This window comes from Cololabis saira, chromosome 3 (genome assembly GCF_033807715.1).
Source record: "Cololabis saira isolate AMF1-May2022 chromosome 3, fColSai1.1, whole genome shotgun sequence".
Classification (NCBI taxonomy): domain Eukaryota; kingdom Metazoa; phylum Chordata; class Actinopteri; order Beloniformes; family Belonidae; genus Cololabis; species Cololabis saira.
Genome location: NC_084589.1, coordinates 590,001 through 611,887, shown reverse-complemented (window position 1 = coordinate 611,887; position 21,887 = coordinate 590,001). Strand labels below are relative to the sequence as shown.

Here is a 21,887-nt window from a genome sequence, read left to right as displayed (position 1 = left end):
CACCTGAACCCACGCAGGTCCGTTTCACTCTCACTTCACTGGAGGGACAGCAGAGCTTTAAAAAACGCCCTTCAGAGCAGAGGGACTAACGCTTGGAGAGTCGTGCCAATGTTTTAGAAGCACAGCTGTCGTGCTAAGCCTCCTTGCTCTTCTCTTCCTTATTTGTTCTTCTCTTCTGGCTCTTCCTTTTATAACCAGAGGAACAATGCTGGCAAGGAAGCACAAGGAAATACTTGGATGACTGAGGGACCAACTATGGCGCATCCTTAGTTTAGAGTGACCTGATGGATGCTGTAGTCACACTATTGTCAACGGTTCGTAGCGATGGGAAGATTTTAAGACTCAAAAGATTATTGACAATATAAAACACATTTTTCTTAACTGCACGGGCAAACATTACACTGTCCAGTCATGCGAGATGCTTACATCCTTCAGTTATTAGGTTGTTTACTTGACATTTTTGGGAAAACCACCAACAGTTAGCATCTAGGAACTGTGAGTATTCGATAGGGAGATACTCAATGCCAAAGAAATTGGATCAGGGTCAAAAATCTCCACAAAAGAGAAGCATGTTTGTCTAATGGCTGATGGCAGCAGAGCTTAATGGATGTCCAGGGTCCAGTGTCTTTTATATCAAGCCATTTACCAGCCCGTTTCATCAAATATGTACTGTAGGCCTGGCCAACAGGAAAGAACGATGTATGCTTAAAGGAAACACTCTTTCAACAACAACAATGTGCTTATGCAGCATCTTTCCAGTCAAAAGGAACACTCAAAGCACTTTTACAACACAAGCAGCTTTCTCTCACTAACATACTCTAATCAGATCGATTTATTAGGCTGAATTATTCCTATAATTACTTTCCTTGAGTGTTTCTGTATGATTATCGTATATGACCACCTAAGCTGGTCCTTTTGTTTGGGGGCACCTGAGTCTGCAGAAATGTGTTTCAACGAGCTGTTAGGATACGTTAACGTCACAGGTCGACCTCAGAGTAGAGTATCTACCTCCTACCCGTGGGCTCAATCCTCCGTCACCACGGGGTCCATTTTCACTGCTACGCCGACGACACACAGATCTATATCTCCTCCAAACCCACTGCTGCTATTCCTCCCACTTCCCTAACTGTCTGAATGACATCAAAACCTGGATGAGCAAAGTTTTTCTAAAACTCAAGGGCAATAAAACTGAGGCTCTTCTCATCGGCTCCAAATCCACCCTCACCAAGTCACAACCCTCTCCACCACCACCATTTTCTGAGAGCCATGTGCATTTGGCAAACTCTCCTTCTCATCAGGTTTTGAGATGAGACGGTAACACCCAGGTCTGTAAACCATCTCCTGCTGCCCCCTCATGGGGTGTTTAGCAGTTCTCGGTTGCCCATATAGAGGGAATGTGCATGACGTCACAGATGCGACTTCACAGCGGGTTACAGGGAGTAGGGTGAGGACTGTCCAATCACTGACAAATTGACCAATAGGCGCCCTTCGGGCCGAATGGCACCTATTGGTTGACTTCTTTGCAGGATTACAGCAGATAGAAGAAATATTTTCTTTTGGTTCTTTTTGCTAATCATATTTCATAGGTAACACTATTGGGCCATAACAACTGTATAAATGATTTTGATAAAAATGTACAATATGTAAAATCGTAGACCCTAGCTTTAATCGAGACAAATGGATCGCTGCAATTCGCAGAAACAACTGGATTCCAGGCACCGAAACGTGGATTTGCGGTTCCCATTTTGTATCAGGTAATGTTGGATTTTTGGGTAGGTAACGTTAAACGGTCAAATCATAAAATTCCGTGTCCTCATCACTTTCATTTCACCAACAAATCCTGCCTTGAAGTCGGACCAAGCGTCAAGACTTTTGTAAGCCTTCAAGCTTTGCTTCGTGTATTTCCCCGGCGGAGGAATTAAGTACATATAAATATCAGGAAACTGGATTTGTGGCCAAATATTAATGTCCATGGACCACTGGTTTCTTGGGGTAACTGTACGGGTCACTGTCAAGTCCAACTGCGTTTAATTTAAGCCGATAATCGGCTGTTATCCCGTCTTCTCCACTAGTTGCAGCTGTTTTTGCTGATGTTTTACCACTCAGTGTGAGTAAGGGGGCTGGTCCAGTGAGGAAGTGACGTCAATGCAGACCCTCTATAAGGATAAAAGTCGATTATCAGAAAGAGACCATTTATCTTCCCGCACCTCAGACTACTTCCTCCTCTCTGCTTTCCCTAAAGCCAGCAGGCTGATGATGTAACTTCTCCTAAGTAACTGTGACTGAGCCCAGCAGAGTGGAGTTGGAGCCCAGTGAGGCAGATATCCTTTTTCAGGCTCTCGCACCGCAGTTGAGATACCATTACAAGCACCAACTAGAACATTTCAGGAAATGTTGATAAGGGCATGCCCTACTGCCCATTCGTCCCCTCTTGCTGCTTTGGTTTGGGGCTGTAGTGGTTGTGTTCGGGGTGGTACTATGTCAGTTTGAGGTGTTTACGGTTGTATTCCATTCATTCCTGTGCTCCCCGCAGGGAGTGTGGTTTAGGGTTGTTAATAAACCTTTGGGGATGGGGCCATTTGGCAGGCATTTTGACTTAAAATTTACATAAATCACAGCTTCATGTAATTTGAATATGTTGCGTAGCAACAAGCGTCCAAAGTCAAATGGAACTTTTTTTTAAATTGAAAGTTAAAAATCGCAAAAACTGTAATAATTGGCATAATGGGGTTGTACGGTCATTTAGTGCCAATCGAGCCGAGTGTTTGAACGTTTGAATGATGGCTTTACGAAAAAGTATGGGAGAGTAAAAAGTACGGAATTGGACGATTGCAATATGGTCATGCCACTACTTGCATGACCATAAAAAGGATATCTGGTCATGAGGAAGTTTGAATCAAAAGCCTTGGTTTCTGTGCTGGCATGGAAAAGGCTGCTTTCTATGTGGCAATGGCCACGGTTACATGATGTTGTTTAATTCGGAATTAATTATTCAGAATTGAATATTTCAGAATTAAACTATTTTCCTTCGCGTTTACATGGAAATAGTAATTCTGAATTAAGGTTTACATGGAAAACACGTTTGATTGGCTTTCTCCAATTCCTCTTAAGGTCTGGGGGTTGGGAAGGTTCTGATTGGATAGGGGAGCTGACAGGAAGTTACGTCTACCGGAAGAAAAACTAACTTAGCCGTTTAGCTGCTACAACTTTGAAAAGCTCACAATTTTTATGTTTCCTGCCATCTGATCTTTTAATTAACAGATCTTTTAATTTCATTTTAATTCTGAATTAAACTTCCCATGTACTCTATGATGCTGTTTTGTTGTCTGTTTTACCTGAACTGCGCCTTGATGTTGCTGGGGCTGGAGGAGCGGGTCTGGACCTCCTTCTCCTGCTTCTCCCTCAGGATCCTCTCCGCCAGCAGATAGTACGTGGCCGTGATGTGGTTGTACTTGTTGGTCTCCAAGGCCCTGCAACAACACATCACATTCAGGCCTGCGCACAAATGGAAAGCAAGATGCGAAACACCTCTCATAAAGGATGGTCTGAATAAAGCCAGCTCTAAAAACAACAATGACATGGCCTCCTACTTGACCTTGTTATGAAAAGAAAAGCAGCAAATTCAACAAATCCTTGACATATTTTCTTAAAAAAGGGAGTACTTGAACGATCCAAAAAGCCCTACATTAACTTCCCTCTGCTGTTGTTGACAGGTCAGTGAGGCATTTAAAGCCTAACCGGACTGGACAAGCAGCTAATGTATGAAAAGCTGCCTGTGCAGCCTGGGGATGAATAAAACTATAATCCACAAATTTAAAGGAATATGAGAGAATAAAGCAGTTTAAACCATTTATTCATTTTTTTTATATTGATGTTCAATACAATTTAAATGTATATTTTGCATGTTTGTCCAGGAGGAGGGTGTTTTGGAGGTTTTATGCTAAGTTCGTACTTGATCTTTTTAGCTTGGCACTTGTTCAAACTAACAATGCAGGATGCAAGTACAAAAGAAAACAATACAGCGCAACAGTTGCACTGGCAGGATGGAAGTAAAGGTTAAAAAGGTGTGTGGTTTCCTCACTGTCCTGCGATAAAATAATTGTACAAAATTATAAATTCAAGCAAAGGATGTACATTACTCTGCTCAAGCAAAATGTTTCCTAATACTAGAGATGCACCGATCGATCGGAAACCGATCGGTATCTGCTATCTCAGCTGAACGTAACAGAGACCTATAAACTACAGCAAGAAAAATAACGAACTACATCGTACGGTAATAAATTCATATACTTTGCTCATCAGCCGCTTTCAGTTGTAGAAGACATCGGGTTTAAACGTAGCTGCTTGGATCCGCGGAACGCACTGCACTGGAACGACCTGCCAAGTTGTTAATATTTCACTGATGAATGTCCGCCGAAGTTTTACCAAACTATATACAGTGACATCCAACCCTAACCCTCATGCAGGACGACAGTCGTGTCAGTCGCTTCACGAGGGACATTTGGAATTCTAGTATGAAGAGTTTTGCTTCACTCACAATAGTTTGCTCACACGCGGCGGATCGCTAAAGCTAAAGCTTTCACAAAGCTAAATAATTTTTTCATAATACATTTTTATTTTAAGATTTAATTCCTCTTTCCACAGGAAAACTAAGTTTTATAGTTTACAACTTGTATCAACTTTTAGAGAGTGACATGTCTGCTGTTGTCTGGGTTGGTGCACATGTTGTAAATGTAATTATTACCACAGGAAATCTTAAACTACTAAGCTACACTTACTCTTTGCAAGCGAGTCTAAATCGTCTCTAAGAGTCTCTAATGTGAAATATTGCACATTGCCTATGCCTGCAATAAAACAGACAATTCATGATACTTTCTCATCTCCTAATTTTTATACATAATAATACAATGTCAGTGTTGTGTACATGACAACAATATTGAAGAATTGATGGATTTCACGCTGTGATCGGTGATCGGAAATATGGGGATCTGCAGATACTGATTTTGGAGATCGGTGATCGGCCCTCAAAATCCTGATCGCTGCATCTCTAATTTGACCTATATATATTGAAGGGCTCCCCCGACCGATCTGGGTCTGCCAGGCGTGCAGAGTTGATCAACACCTGCACGAGTCTCTGGCTGTGTTAGTGTGTCTGGTCCAGAGCTGAACATGTGGACAGTTGCCACCGTCTGCTGCGCTCACAGCAACTGCTGCAGGGCGCCAACGGGGGGTAAGCTGCCTGGGAGTTATGGATAAACTGCCTGAATACTTTTGATCCTTTTCCAATCTATTTACGGAACCAGATTAAAGTGCCTTGGCTGGAAAAGAAAAACTGGAGCTCAGGTGTGGATTGACTTTGTGACGAAGTTTTGAACAAAACTGGTCTACAACCTGGATTTGTAAGCGCTATGAAACTGATTATTTAATCAGTTGTTTACCTTCTCAAATGCAACTAGAGGGTATAAAAGAAGAATATGTAATGTCACATATCAATACAAATATAACTTTAAAAATATACAAAACTGTACAAAAAATTAAGGGACTTAAGGCCAATTCCCTTTTGGTCAGCCCAGAACAGCAGGTGTTGGCGGATATGTGCACATGTTCAGCGCTAGATAACACAATGGTAACTGCACGACGGCAAAATGCTTTGTCTTGGTAGTAAAAAAAAAGATGAGAGAGAAAACAGTGATGACTGATGTTCAGATGATGTTGAGCTCAGTACAAACATTGTATGTTCTACCTAACAAACAAACAGAGGATGATGGAATGGTCCTGGAGCTTTAGATGACATTTGTGGCTCACACTAAAAAACACCTACAACTGAAAACCACTCCAAACGGATTATACGCCTTTAAATCTGGAAATGTTTGATATCCAAAAGGTTCTAGCTCTTTAATCATGTCACAACGTTTTAACGATGAACTGAGACCTGGGAATGACCTGCAAGAATAAACAATAATATAACAAGTTGAAACAAGCTCCATCTAGAGATCATTATCTGCAGAGAAGACCGTAAATCATTCAAACTGCTGTAGCCGGGTACAAAGGCTCCTTTGCAGCTAAATAGTTGCATGTTCGCCATCTTCAGCACGTCCCGGCACAGCAGCTTTCTCCCATAGCTGGAGGGTAAAAAACTGCTGCTCGTTTAAATTAATAATAATCATCATAAAATAAACACTTTTTTTTAGCACTCAAGGACACTGTACATAAGACAAGAGGAAACAGTAAAAAAAATACCATAGACTGTCATACGATGCCATGAAGTTAATATACAAGATAAGATAAACAAGACATAGGGCCAGTCCCAATCCCCCCCTAGTCCTGCTTTTCATCCCTACCCCTACATTTTGCACGTTCCTGTGAGGGTAGTGGTGTCCCAATTCCTCTTTTCACCTAGGGCTAGAGGACATAACGAGGGCTAGTGTGTATGAATCTAGCCCTTCAGAGTGAGGGATTTCATATGCTGACTCACCGACCGAGGGCTAGAGAAAATTTCCCAGAATGCTTTACGTCGTCATTTGCAGACTGAATCAAACAAAAAAACATGGCGGACATTTCTTATTTTTAGTGAATAAAATCAATATTTTGAGTTAGTTTCTGCATAAAAATGCGTTTTGATTACAATTCTAGCGAGAAATATATATTTTGAATGTACATTGTGAATGTACATAATCACTCGCTTGGTCGTTGTTGCGTTGTATCTTCAGATCTCGCCAGAATAAAGGCTGATTTATGGTTCCGCGTTACACCAACGGTGTGTGTCGCAGCGTAACCTACGCCGTAGGCTCTGCGTCGATTTAACGCGGAACCATAAATCAGCTCCCGAGCCGGCGGCTCTTCTCATCTCCGAAAACATCAGATCAAATTTCTTAACAGCCATTATTTGGATAAACTGAGCCCAGGTTGGGGATCTTAACGGTTACTTTTACACCTGAAAAAATATTAAAACGTAATAAAGTGGCATATTAACAGCGATACAGCTGAAATTAAAACAGCTTCTAGCTTGCTTTTAAGAAAGAAAAAAAAAGTGATCGGATCGGGAAAAATCGGGATCGGCAGATACTCAAACTCAAGTGATCGGGATCGTAGCGGGAGCTAAAAAAAGCCTGATCGGGACAACCCTAGTCACGTTTAATGGAGGCAGAGTGGGACACGATGGCTCAGTGGGGTGGAGTTGAGTCCAATATGAACAACAGAGAAAAAGGCTAAACTTACTCGACTATTGCCTCTCTGTCGGCGATGTCTCCCAGCACCATGCGCTGGATGATGCTGTTGTGCTCCTCTTCTGAGAGATTCTTGTGAGAGACCAGAGGAGTGCTGTACTTGGTGGCTGGAGACGGATCAACCCCCTGTAGCCAAGTATGGCTCTCAATCTCTTCCAGAGAGGCTCGGCGCTTCGGGTCCCTCTGAAGCATGCGGTCTATCAGGCTGCAGGAAGAAGATGGAGGAAGGAAAACACACATATAGTTCATTAGAATGAAATCCTTCAACAACATGAGTAAGTGTTAATTGTATTGACTGAATGGAGGTTTGGTTGTGGTTAGTGCTGAACATCCTGGTGCAGCAGGTGATATAAGGGCTGATGTGTGTCGTGGAAAGCTTCTAAAAACTCCTGGAAAAAAGGTCTGCCCCTGTTCCAACGCCTACTGTAACAAAACTATCAGGAAAAGGTTTACCATTTGATGAGTGAACAGTGTGAGCTCAGCTCAGCACACTGGCCACGGTTACATGATGTTTTTTAATTTGGAATCAGTTATTCAGAATTAAATTATCTTCCTTCCAGTTTACATGGAAATAGTAATTCTGAATTAAGGTTTACATGGAAAACATGTTTGATGGTCTTTCTCCAATTCCTCTACAGGTCTGGGGGTTGGGAAGGTTCTGATTGGATAGGGGGGGGACCGGAAGTTAAACTACCGGAAGAAAAACTAACTTAGCCGCTACAACTTTGAAAAGCTCACCATTTTGATGTTTCCTGTTTCCATCTGTTCTTTTAATTATTTCTATTTATTAAATAAATGGTCTCTGTTCTTGACCAGCGTTTACTGCTGCTGCATCTTGAAACTTTGTTTGGAAAACCAGCCCAGCAGGAATATAAGCGTCATGGAGACAGACGGACGAGAGAACGAGCAGAAAGAAAGACCGGAATTAATTTAAAGAGGAATGAGTGGATACATGATCGTGGAATTATTCTATTCTGATTTAAAATCAGAATAAACCAGCCACTTACTTCGGAATTAAGTTTAATTCGCAATGGCCATTTTCATTCAGAATTAGGTGTTTACATGATAATTTCAACTCATTTTAAAATCGGATTTAATATTAATTCTGAATTAAAGAGGAATTAAACTTCCCATGTAAACGCACTGACTGAGAAAGAAAAAAATGCATCTCGGTCAGTGCATTTCCTTCATCGTAGCTCTACTAAATTCATGTTTTCCCGACCCTAGCTAATCCCCAAGTGAACACGGTGTGGGCAGAGCTTGGTGTTGGAGACCACAGGCCAGGATTGTGGGGAGAGCTGTGCTCTGGTGGCTGCTGGTTATGCTGGGGATTAGTGGGAGCTGCTGCACTTCCTGATGACCATGAGCAGCCGTAGCAACCCCAGCAGTGGAGGGGAGGTGGAGGGGAGGGGAGGGGAGGTGGAGGGGAGGTGGAAGGGAGGTGGAAGGGAGGTGGAGGCAGCAGCACTGGCTGAGAATCTGCACACTGGCTGCACACCCACGACTCTATGACCAGACATAAACCAACATCTGCCGTTTTTCTCTTTCATATAGTATGCAGTTATGTGTTTTGGTGAGATTATTGTGATTATTATGATCAAGGCAAACAAGTCTGCTGTAAAGAAATATAGAGAAACCTTTGTTGTTTTGATTGTTATTACTTTGTTTTGTTTGGGTTTTTCTTTCTTTTTTTCTCTTTCCTTTTCTCATATAAAACTAAACTGAGTGTTGCTTTATGATATCTCATAAATACCTGACTTGTAAGGGAATATGATTGGAATGCTGGACAATAATTCAGCTGCCCTTGATGTTTCTTTTTATGTCAGAGCTCTTATTTTTGTGTATCATTGGAAGGATTTTGAAAACCAAATAAAGATAATGTTGAAAAAAAAAAGTGCTGTAAAGTAAGGACATGAATAGACTTCATAGATATATAGATAGATTAAATATAATCCATGTTTATGCACCTGTGGGAAAAAATAGTCATCACTAATAATCAGTTATACTGATTGTTTTTTACTTATACAAGAATTTTAATTGATTAATATTAATAAAGTATTTATGAATTGAACTGAAATGTATTAAAATGGAGGTGGTACATGTACGTTGTGGCTTGCTTCTAAGGTTACGTAAGCACTTTTGCTACGGTGGCAAGTTGCATCCAGTTTTGACAAATTCCAGTCCAGCTTTTATTATGATTTGCTTTGGACATCTAGGTCCTCCTCAGCCGCTCCGTTCAGACCACTTCTGTTCAGGGGGGCAGCCAACCACGATATAATCCCTCTGGTGTGTTCTGGGTGTGACCTGAGCCCCCACCTGAAACCCCCTCCCCCAGGGAGCCGTCCAGGAACCCGCTTAACCCGCTTCCAGAACCAGCTCCATGTGGAGAAACCACTGCAGTCCCAGTCCCTCCTGACTGGTGGAACTCCACCCTGATCAGTGAATGGGATCAGGGCTGGGGATCCATTCAAATGGAAAGAATCCATTCAATTCCGTTTCTTAAGATTCAGAATCCATTATTAAGATTTGATCCGATTCGATCCGATATTGATTTGGGTTAGTGTTATTAAAACTGTTTTTTGGGCTGTTGCATGAATTATATGACTGTGTAATTATGCAACATATTAATACTAGTATTATATTGAGATTCAACAGCAAGTATTGGCAGCTAATGATGCTGTAAGGACCAATCAGCTCCCAGAATGCTGATAGAACTGCTTTCAGAAACATCGTGGGGCAGAATTATCAAAAAGATCCAGGGAGGAAACAGAGACGGATGAAATCGGTTTTATTTTCTCCCACATTCCGTTTTTATTTTTTCCTTTTTCGTTCTTTTTCAGTTTTTGATTTTTGAGAATTTGGTTTTTAGCATTTTATGCAAATGTAACCCCAAGACAGTATATAAAGTAATGAAATATACACAATTTATGCAATTATAACTGAAAACTTTAATGTTTTCATACCTTTAAACATATTTAAAGGCAAAAACATGGCACCAGTTATTCTCGTGTCCAACAAAACATTCCTTTTTTGGGCATAAACAAAAAAATACCAAAAGTTGTAATGTAATAATGAAAAAAAAATAAAATCCGATCTTACGAATCGATTTTTAGGAATTAATGAGAATCGATTTAGAATGGGATAATAGATGGACGTGATAATGGTTAACCCTCACATGAAGCAGGCTAGAAGGGGAGGTTCAAATTAAAAAACAACGACTATGTTTTAGTCCCTGGCATACTTACACAAGTGAAATGGCCATGTTAAGTGTTGTTTTCAATCAGACAAAGAATCTGGGCCAAATTGTTAGGGTTTTTAAAAAAACTAAAGTTAGAGTATCAGTTTGATTCTGATACAACATACGAGGGCCAGATGGAGACGGGCCCTCGGGTGGGATTTGCACGTTTGTACATGAGCGTCTTTATCTGGAAGCATTTTTAAGGTGGAATGCTGGCAGACTGGCACGTCAGCTCCAGTGTTGTGCTGTCAGCACTCTCACAGTAAGGCACAGCAGAGATAAAAACTAACTTCATTTTATTGCTGTCAACTGTCAGTGTCTCAGTATCCAACTAGTAAGTTGCAGTAAAGTTGGAATGATGGGAAATCAAATTGAGTTGACAGTTCAGTAAAGCTATGGAAAACCTCATCTTTATAGAGGTGTGAGAAGCATTTAATGCCTTCGTCATGCCATGAAGAAAAGGCAAGATATCTGCACATATTTGGATTTGAGTTGGCCAAAGGGGAAGTGGAGAGACATTTCAAATGTTCTCCAACTGGTCCTATCATTTAAGACTGGATTATCTGTAAAGCCAGGGGTGTTAGTAGAGGGTTTTATCGTTCCCAAGGACATTGTGTCAAATAGTTATACCAAAAGTGGCACGACTATTTAATATGACACAGGGTTTGAGGCACATAACAATGACAGTGTTAACACTAAGTGGAGAAATATGCTTGTGATTTCAACATGGTTTTCATTTATTTTGCAAAAATGTCTTAGTGCAGTTTGCCCTAAGCGAATGGGAGGAAAGGAGAAATTAAAAATGTGTGATCTGGGCTTGAGAAGTTAAGTGGGCTCTAAAAGCTGGCAGGCTCCCCGCTGTATACGCTGCATACGCTGCATCTCAACTAACTAGTGCTGTTTTTGTCAGGTGGTTTCAATTTTAGTTTGAGTCTAGTCTTTGGGTCAAGCTATCATTTCAGTTTTTATTAGTTTTAGTCACGTTCATTCTCCTTTTAGTCGTGTCAACTTTCAGTCTTATTTCAGTCAGAATTGTCCAGGACCATTTTAGTCTCGTTTTAGTCAACGGTTGTATTATGTTATTATATTATTATTATTATTACATTATTATAGACTAAAGAATACATTCATTCCAGATACAGAAGACTTTAATTTGAGTTTACAACATATTTATTTTTCCGCATTTCCCCCCGTCTTTTTCTTTTTCGACGACACATTGGGTTTTCTTTTCCACGTCTATGTAGGAAAGTGGATCCAAAGATGGATCTTCTTCTCCTCCCAGCTCCAGAGCAGATTCCCGCGTTTCTCTATGTAACTTTGTTTTTAATTGTCGTGAACCAGCTGCATCTTCTGGATCTGATTCCTGCTGCAGCGACTGGGATTGAGGACTAACGTCACCCAGCAGAACTAAACCAGAGAAAATACTGAAAACATGGACATTAAACCAGAGAAAATACTGGAAACATGGACATTAAACCAGAGAAACTACTGGAAACATGGACATTAAACCAGAGAAACTACTGCAAACATGGACATTAAACCAGAGAAACTACTGCAAACATGGACATTAAACCAGAGAAACTACTGCAAACATGGACATTAAACCAGAGAAACTACTGCAAACATGGACATTAAACCAGAGAAACTACTGCAAACATGGACATTAAACCAGAGAAACTACTGCAAACATGGACATTAAACCAGAGAAACTACTGAAAACATGGACATTAAACCAGAGAAACTACTGGAAACATGGACATTAAACCAGAGGAAACTACTGGAAACATGGACATTAAACCAGAGGAAACTACTGAAAACATGGACATTAAACCAGAGAAACTACTGGAAACATGGACATTAAACCAGAGAAACTACTGGAAACATGGACGTTAAACCAGAGGAAACTACTGAAAACATGGACATTAAACCAGAGAAACTACTGAAAACATGGACATTAAACCAGAGAAACTACTGAAAACATGGACATTAAACCAGAGAAACTACTGAAAACATGGACATTAAACCAGAAACTACTGAAAACATGGACATTAAACCAGAGAAACTACTGAAAACATGGACATTAAACCAGAGAAACTACTGGAAACATGGACATTAAACCAGAGGAAACTACTGGAAACATGGACATTAAACCAGAGGAAATATTGGAAACATGGACATTAAACCAGAGGAAATACTGGAAACATGGACATTAAACCAGAGGAAACTACTGGAAACATGGACATTAAACCAGAGAAACTACTGAAAACATGGACATTAAACCAGAAACTACTGAAAACATGGACATTAAACCAGAGAAACTACTGAAAACATGGACATTAAACCAGAGAAACTACTGGAAACATGGACATTAAACCAGAAACTACTGAAAACATGGACATTAAAACATTTTGTCTCGTCTTGTTTTGGTCAATGAAAATTAAGACACATTTTAGCAGAGTTTTTATTTTGTAATCTACATTCTAGTCTAATTTTTATACGTCGACGATATTGCATTATATATTTAATTATCATTATCGTCCCATGACCAGCATTTTCGTTGCGTCTCGTCTTGTTTTCCTCAGGTGATAAAGGTTAGTTGACGACGATATTTAGTCATAACTTTCATTGACGAAAGCAACTTTACAACTAACACCTACTTGACCATCCATGACCACATTCACCACTTGCAGTTTTAAAAGGCTTATCTCAGGTTCTTTTTAACTGGTTCTTCAATGGTGACATCTTTTGTGGCACCACAAGGACCTGTGATGTGCGAGACCTAACAGCATAGGAACAAACTGTCTGTTTAAATGCCTCCAACTCAGACATGGATGGATGAGTCTGCAGGTTAATATGGTGGAACCAGCACGGTGTGGACACTGGTGCTAACTAAAGTTACTACCCAGACCCCTCCCTTTATGCAGCTGGTTTTTCTTAGGGATGCCCCGATACTGATACCGGGGCAGATACTAGGGATGTCCCGATCAGGTTTTTTTGCCCCCGAGTCCGAGTCCGAGTCCTTTGATTTTGAGGACTTGCCGATACCGAGTCCCGATCCGATACTTTTATAAAACAATAAAAAATGAAGAAGAGAAAAGAAAATTATGCAGGATGACCCTTTTATTATATTTTAACATGTGTACTGTAAACTGAGCACATAGGAGGTAGGCAGCTTGAACATTCTTAAGTCAGTATAAAAAAATGTTCTTTTCTTTTTCTTTTTTTTTTTTTAGCATAGGGCTGCTTCAGGGCATAGGGCACGCCTAACAAACAGGCGTGCTCTGCGCGCATGCGGTGTATGGCTGCCGCTCCGAGCCCACTACTCCACGTGTGCGTTGATTTATATTCCCGCGTCACACCAACGCAGAGCCTTCCGCGACGCGGAACCATAATGTCGGCGCCGCAGCTCCGCTTCAGTCCTGGGGCCTCATCTATAAAGCTTGCTTGCGCAGAAAAAGCGCCTGAAAGTTGCGGAAGCCACCATCTACGCAAAGCCTCGGATCTAAAAAGAAAAAACTAACCGATGGCTGCCGCTCCAAGCCCACTACTCCACGCCGAAGAGGAAAGAAGAAAGTGTTCTGATTAAAATAAGGAAAGTTGGACTACCCTATATAACAATTGCGTTCATAAGGATAAAGTTTTAAAAAAAAATAAAAATTAAAGAAATTGTCTCTTCTCCCCGTGTGTGTCTGCCTGTCATGCACGGGTAGTTGGGCGCATGTTGTTTACTTTTAAGCCGGAATTATGGTTCTGCGTCACACCAACGCAGAGCCTACGCCGTAGGGTCGGGTGTAGGGTGCGCGTCGCCGCGAACCGTACGCCGTAGACTCTGCGTCGGTGCGACGCGGAACCATAAATCAACGCACACGCGGATGTCGGCGCCAGTGAGTATTTTCACCGGACATTTTGACCGGAGAGATTATAAAATACCGGACTTCGGCATATTTTACCGGACAAAGTCCGGCAATTACCGGACAACGGAAACCCTGGTATATATATATCCGATTCCTGATCGGCTCATAACGTCCGAGTCCGGATCGAGTCTGTAATCACGTGATCGGCCCCGATTTCCGATCACGTGATCGGATCGGGGCAACTCTAGCAGATACTGCTCTCATATATCTCATAAATCACACTGGATGACTGATTTATAAGGCTCTTCTTGGCTTGGTTCCTGGTTATTTGTTTATTTCTTCAGAGAGCTAAAAGCCATTATGCTTTAAGGTGGAATGACACTTTGCACCTAGCTGTTCCTCGTGTTCGGACTAACTTGGGGGAAAAAAGCTTTTAGTTTCTCTGCACCCTCTGCGTGGAATATCCTCCAATTTGAACTGAAAATGCCTGAACTTGTTTCATTTGAACCCTTTCACTCATTTCTAAAAAACCGACAATGAGAATCCTTTCGGCAGTGCCTGTGTTTTTAAACTACATCTGACGTGTTTTTAAATTTTAAAATATTACTGAAGTTGTTGTTTTTTTTACATATTACTGAAGTCACCACTATTGTACTTTATTTGCTAAACAGTTTGCACTCTCATTTTAATGTTTATTTCGGGATTGCTGTTATTTGTGGACGTGTCCTGCTGCCTTCTTTGGCCAGGTCACCCTTGTGATAGAGGTCTTGATCTCAATGGGTATTTTTATCTGGTTAAGTAAAGGTGAAATAAAAAATAAATAAAAATATACTCGTACTCGCAAAAATTCTCCGATACCTTGCACCGATACTTCATTGTTGTAGTTACTGATTAGTGACTCTAGGGGGAGATGTTGAGCTGCAGTCAGCGATGATGAGAAGAGAGTGATACATGAGTGAGAAGAGAGTGATACATGAGTGAGAAGAGAGTGATACATGAGTGAGAAGAGAGTGATACATGAGTGAGACGTTTCAGGCAAGATAGTAACAATTAATGCAGTGGGACGTCAGCAGTGTGGACATATTTCAGAATAAGAGACGACGACAGAAGCAAGACAGACTGAAGCTACTGCTGCTAAGGTGTCAAGAGGAGGGAAGGACTCGTTTAATACCAGCAACTTGATAAAACATCTCAAGACGCATCATAAAGCTGAGGATACGGAGTTTGCTAATGCTACTGCAAGAACACAACAGCAACATTAGCTCAGGTTCTGCAAAAGAGACAGACAATGACGAGACGACCCACGGGCCGTTAAAATAACGGAGGCTCTAACCTGTTATTTAGCGCTGGATGAGCAGCCACTGTCAGTTGGAGAAGACCAAGGATTTCACCGTCTTCTCACTCGAGCCGCGATAGGATGTTTCATTGATATGTTATATGTTTGATATTTTCTTAAACGTGAAGAAAGTGCCAGTGTGGGGACTTTATTTACTCAGAAAGATTATTTTTTGTTTAAAATAGTTATTCTCGGAGGAGTTTAAGTATCTTGGGGTCTTGTTCACGAGTGAGGGGAGAACGGAGCGCGAGATCGACAGGCGGATCGGTGCGGCGGCCGCAGTTATGCGGTCATTGTATCGGTCCGTCGTGGTGAAGAAGGAGCTGAGCCGAAAGGCAAAGCTCTCGGTTTACCGGTCGATCTACGTTGCCACCCTCACCTATGGTCATGAACTCTGGGTCATGACCGAAAGAACGGGATCCCGGATACAAGCGGCCGAAATGAGTTTCCTCCGCAGGGTGGCGGGGCGCTCCCTTAGAGATAGGGTGAGGAGTTCGGTCACCCGGGAGGAGCTCGGGGTCGAGCCGCTACTCCTCCACATCGAGAGGAGCCAGCTGAGGTGGCTCGGGCACCTGTATAGGATGCCCCCTGGACGCCTCCCTCGTGAGGTGTTCCGGGCATGTCCCACCGGGAGGAGGCCCCGAGGAAGACCCAGGACACGCTGGAGTGACTACGTCACTCGGCTGGCCTGGGAACGCCTTGGAGTCCCCCCGGAAGAGCTGGAGGAAGTGTCCGGGGAGAGGGAAGTCTGGGGATCCCTGCTCCGACTGCTGCCCCCGCAACCCGGACTCGGATAATGCGGTGGACAATGGATGGATGGAATAGTTATTCTACTCCAAGTTCGTAGTTTTGCTAAAGAACATTTTTCATTCCCAACCATGCTGGACAAGAGCATAATAGACACTATACTAGACTGGGATCCATACACCAAGGGTAGTATTTCAAAGATATATATGACTATACAGGATATTGGTCCTCCTCTCTTGGACAAGACCAAATCAGCCTGGGAACAAGAACTAAATTTACAGCTGGAAGAGGGGATGTGGGAACGCTCTCTGGGGCGCATTCATACCACCTCTTTATGTCTTAGACATTGTTTGATTCAATTCAAAGTAATTCATTGTTTGCATTTCTCGAGAGACAAACTAAAATCTAAAATTCATCCTGATGTTGACTCTACTTGTATAAGATGTCACCTGGAGTCTCTGTTGGACAAATGTTCTGGGGTTGCACGTCTCTGACGACATTTTGGAAGAATATTTTCGATGCCTTCTCAACCATTTGTCATATAATTATTGAACCCAACCCTATGACTGCTATATTTGGAGTTCCCATGGATGATGCATCAGTTTCCTCTCTTTCCTCATGCCAATTTTATTGCATTGTCTTCACAGCCCAGAGACTTTTATCCTCCGCAATTGGAAATCTGACAAATCCCCAACATTCACAGAATGGGTCAAAGATGTGATATCTTTTATACCTTTAGAAAAGCTCAGATACAACAGATTTTGTCATGTTTACAGTGTTACTTGGATGTGTGGAAACCCTTGTACTACTAACTGACAAATGTTTGGACTAATGTGTAACCCGTCCATGTGTTATTAATCTATTTATTTATCATTATTGTTGTTATTATTACTAATATTATTTTATTTATGTATTTTATCTTTTTTTTTTCCCTTGTTTACATATTATGTTTTATTGCCGAGGGTGGGATATATGTGGGGTAGGGGTGTGCAAACAAGGGTACCTCACGATTCGATTTCGATTATTGGAGCTTCGATTCTTCGATTCTTCGATTATATCGTTTGTCGATTCGATTCGATTATTGGTGCCACGATTCTTCGATTATTGTGATTTTTAATGCTTTTTTCCATACAAGATTGATTTTGTCTTCATCTGTGGCTACATTTGTAAATAAATAGCCAATCAATTAACTCAGTTCCTCTAACAACACTCATTAAGTAAATAACAAGGTTTTTTGAACATTTGACACAAAATAATGTATTTTATGACTATGTAAACATTTGCTCTTTGACTTCCTTAACTTTGACCAGGGAAAGCTGCACTTGCATGAGAGCGCCCTCTATTGGTGGAAAACACTGAAAACGGTCAAGCCTTGGATTTAATGAGTTCATTAATTCAAGTAAACTAGATATGTACTTCCATCAAAATTATTTAGTGTAAACATATCTGCCATATTTCAAGTGAACAATAAGAAATGTGCATTCTTGAAAATGAAATGATTCCGCAGCTTATTCAGTCTTGAAACTGGATAGGATAACTTAAAAAAAAAAAAAATATTACTTTTTTTTTTTACTGGACCATAATCGATTACAAATCGTCACGTGACGCATCGCGATGCATCGACACATCGATGAATTGCACCCACCTCTAATGTGGGGTTGTTTGTCTTAAAAAATATTGAAAAATCTTATAAATAAAGTTATATATAAAACAAAAGTTATTCTACTCATTTTATTTAATTTTATTGAATGTATCTGTTGCAAATAAAACCCGTCTTCCAATTCATTGCATTTTTCATTGCATTTTTAGCCTAGTTATTTTTGTGGTAGAAGTATCGTATCGGTACTCGGTATCGGCAAGTACACAAATTAAAATACTCGTACTCGGTGTGGAAAAATATGGTATCGGGGCATCCCTAGTTTTTCTCATTGTTTAAGGTTATAAAGTAGGGTATTTGTACCCGTCTTTCTTTCAACATTAGGCTCTACTGTGATGTATGACATCTACAACACTTGGACTGGACTGGATTGTGATATTAAGCTGCACTGAACTGAACTGAGCTTTCAACTTTCTTTGTTGTGTAAAGCGTCTTGAGATGACTTGATGTCTGTCATTTCTTTACCAATCCAGGACCCCAAACCCCACACTTTCCAAGGGTATGTGGCACTAAACACTAAAAACATTATGCAAAAACACTATTTGAAATTCTGAGCAGGTGCCAAAGAAAGGGAACAAGATGAGAGGAGAAGAGAAGAATGCTTTCCATGACTTACTCTTTGCAGAAGCTGGAAACGTGGGCAGGAACGGTGTATTTACAGTCCATGATCATGGTGAGGGTCTCGCTGTCGTTGGCTTCCTGGAAGGGCGGCTGGCCGCAAACCAGCATGAACAGGATCACGCCCAGACTCCAGATATCTGAGGGACACACGGTCAATCCATCACTAATGATACAAATTAGCTTTTCAGTTAAACAATCAGGGTTTTTCCTGGCTCTAATTGAGGCAGAGGTGGCGCCATCCTGGTCATGCGCTCACGCGTGCGGGTATACCGTGCCTTCAACATGTCACATGTCAATATGTGCAGATGCTAATTTCCATCAGGCAAAGCTATCTGTCAGCATGCTGATAGAGGACAACCCAGAAACACATGCATCCACAAACATTCACAGTTTAACACGAGTAACTGCACCATCACAGTGCTGGGACATTTAACACCCTCCTGTCCCCACTAATACTGTGAGGGATTTCACTTATGAAGCAAATATCAGTACCACTACGGATGCACAAAAACTGCTCTGGTTACACCGCTGTAAAATACATTCGGTATAACTGATTGAATTCTGAGTCAGCATTAAACCATTTTTGATCCAGTTTCTATCTTCCACCATTTTTTGCTTGCCATCTAGTTCTGCATTTTTTTAAATCTATTTCAGCCATTCTGATATCAAAACATTTAGCTCATTCAGGAAAAGGGTGGCATGACTTTTGGCCCTTCAAATCCTTAAACTTTTAAAAATATTCCAGGATTTCCAAGAGCCAAGGCCCATTGGAATATAATCTTCAACTCTTTGAAAAACGTCCATTAGACCTTATTACTTCAGCATACTTTCAGTTAGAGACACCATTCAAACTTTACACACAGGATGTTAAAGGCTGGATTCAGCTTTGTAGTTCATGAAATATTTTCCTTTAAGTTTTATGAAAACTTGAGCAAAGATGACGGATTTCAATTGCGGAGCTTTCAGAAATCCTTGAAAACCTTGTGGTCCTTGAGAGCTCACTAGCTCAGCCTACCTTCACTATTAATACTTTAAACGGGTCACAAGACTTCAGACTACAACATATTGAAGCCGGGGTTTGATGCAGTTTACAGTCGTTGAGACATGGTAAATTAAGTTTTAGGATTTTTTGAAAAATGTTCCAGCAAAATGTACAATCTAGCCAACAAAGTCATCCAGTCTAAGCTTCTGAGGTGGATGAATAACCTGAAAAAATCTGTTCCAAACAGATCAAACAGATCCAGGGCAGCAAACAGAGACGGATGAAATCAGTTTAATTTTTTCCCACATTCCGTTTTTATTTTTTCCATTTTCTGTGTTTTTCAGTTTTTAATTTTTGAGAATTTGGTTTTTAGCATTTTATACAAATTTAACCCCAAGACAGTATATAAAGTAATCAAATATAGACAATTTGTGCAATTATAACTGAAAACTTTAATGTTTTCATACTTTTAAACATATTTAAAAAGGCAAAAACATGGCAGTAGTTATTCTCGTGTCCAACAAAAAATTCTTTTTTTGGACAAAAACAAAAAAATACCAAAAGTTATTTGTATGAAATAAATAACTCAAGTATTCCTTTCAATATCCATTTAAAGTGCAAAAAAAGAAAGAAATTGCAACAGCTCAACAGCGCATATGTGAATTAAATGACATGACTACTGGGATTAAAGTTCCCCGGGCGAAAATGTAATAATGGGGGAAAAAAAAAAAAAAAAAAAAAAAAAAAAAAAAAAAAAAAAAATCGATCTTTAGACATACTAATCGATTTTTAGGAATTAATATGAGAATCGATTTAGAATTGGAAAATCGTTTTTTTTCAACACAGGCCTAATCAAAATGATGCTATTTTCATTGACTTTCGGAAAATATGACTCTTACGACACAGACTTTTACTTTTTAGTCAAATCAGCCCAGAGCTCAGAGAGTGACAGTTTTCTGCCTTTTAGAATGGGAGCCAACAGGAGACCTTTTCAGCAAAGAAATAGATCGGTATCTATAACTAGCTCTCACTCCAGAATTAAAACCTTAAAAATCACATCATTACATCCAGAAACGTCATCTCCCACTAAGGGTGGAAGAATTGTGTCTTTCCATTTCCTCCCAGTGGCCGTTTGTTCCAGTCTTTCCATCAGAGACACAGACCAGTGTTCCAGCTGCAGCTCATTTACCTAATTAATGTGTTTCACAATGTCATTTAGTAAATATACTGACCAATACTTTTAACTCCTTCATTTTTCTCCTAATCCTACCCTTCCTGTTTGTCTTTTTCCTCCATTGTCTGCTCGTCTTCTTCCTTTTACAACTCTGTGCTTCAGTAAATCATGACTTATCTTCTTAATTCATTTCAATAATTCTGTTATTTCAACACTAATCCAACTACATGTTTACATTTAAGAAGAGACTAAATTAACTTCATAAATCATAAAGAATGAAAAGTATTTTAGAGGCTTCTAAATTACAAATTAAAATGTTCACGGGGCAACACACGCCCAGTTTAATTCATCTCTTTGTAATAAGAACTTAATTTAATTAAGTTCTTATTGCTATATACTAAACATTTATGCCTACTGTGATTTTAATAAAAGAAAAAAAAAAGATTAACACATAACTATGTGTATTTTGAAATATTACAGTGTATTTACTTTGATTTATGAGTCCTAAAAATGCAGCTGGATTTGGGAGTGAATCACATGACACAATTCCAGCTTGTTAATAAACAGACCTATTCAGCAATGCAATTCGTTTGAATAATCGATAGATTAATTGACTATAAAAATAGTCGGTAGTTGCAGCCCTAATGGATGGATATAGACATACTGTAGATATAAATTGTGACAATCTTTTTTTCAATCAAGCACTCTGCATGTTCGAAATTCTCCCAGCTAAACATTATAACATGTAAAAGAAAATAAACTGTGTGAAATAACTGTCCATATGGTCCAAGAGTCATCTGAAGGAACTATCAGCTTCTAGTTTAAACAGTACAGCTGCTTACACCACCACTTAAACTGATTAAATCTCATTTACGCTTCTATGTAGCAACTATACGGAGTGTAGTTGCTACATGGAAGCGTAGATGAGTGTTAGGACCTGGCAGGAGAAAAGATATTTGAGGGGAAGATTTTTTTTTTATTGTGCACTTCGAGAAATTTTGTGAATAAAGTCGAAATTTCAAGAAAATAGTTGAAATATAATTTGGTGAAAT

General features: G+C 40.3%; 1 protein-coding gene across 1 annotated transcript in view; it reads right to left on the bottom strand.

Annotated features, from left to right (window-relative positions):
• LOC133424341 (SNF-related serine/threonine-protein kinase-like) overlaps positions 1-21,887 on the bottom strand; it is a 45,363-nt gene that overhangs the window by 10,195 nt on the left and 13,281 nt on the right. The window contains 3 exon segments of the mRNA XM_061714877.1: positions 3,336-3,470; positions 7,219-7,431; positions 18,675-18,816. Of these exon segments, the coding sequence (XP_061570861.1) occupies positions 3,336-3,470; positions 7,219-7,431; positions 18,675-18,816 (490 nt within the window).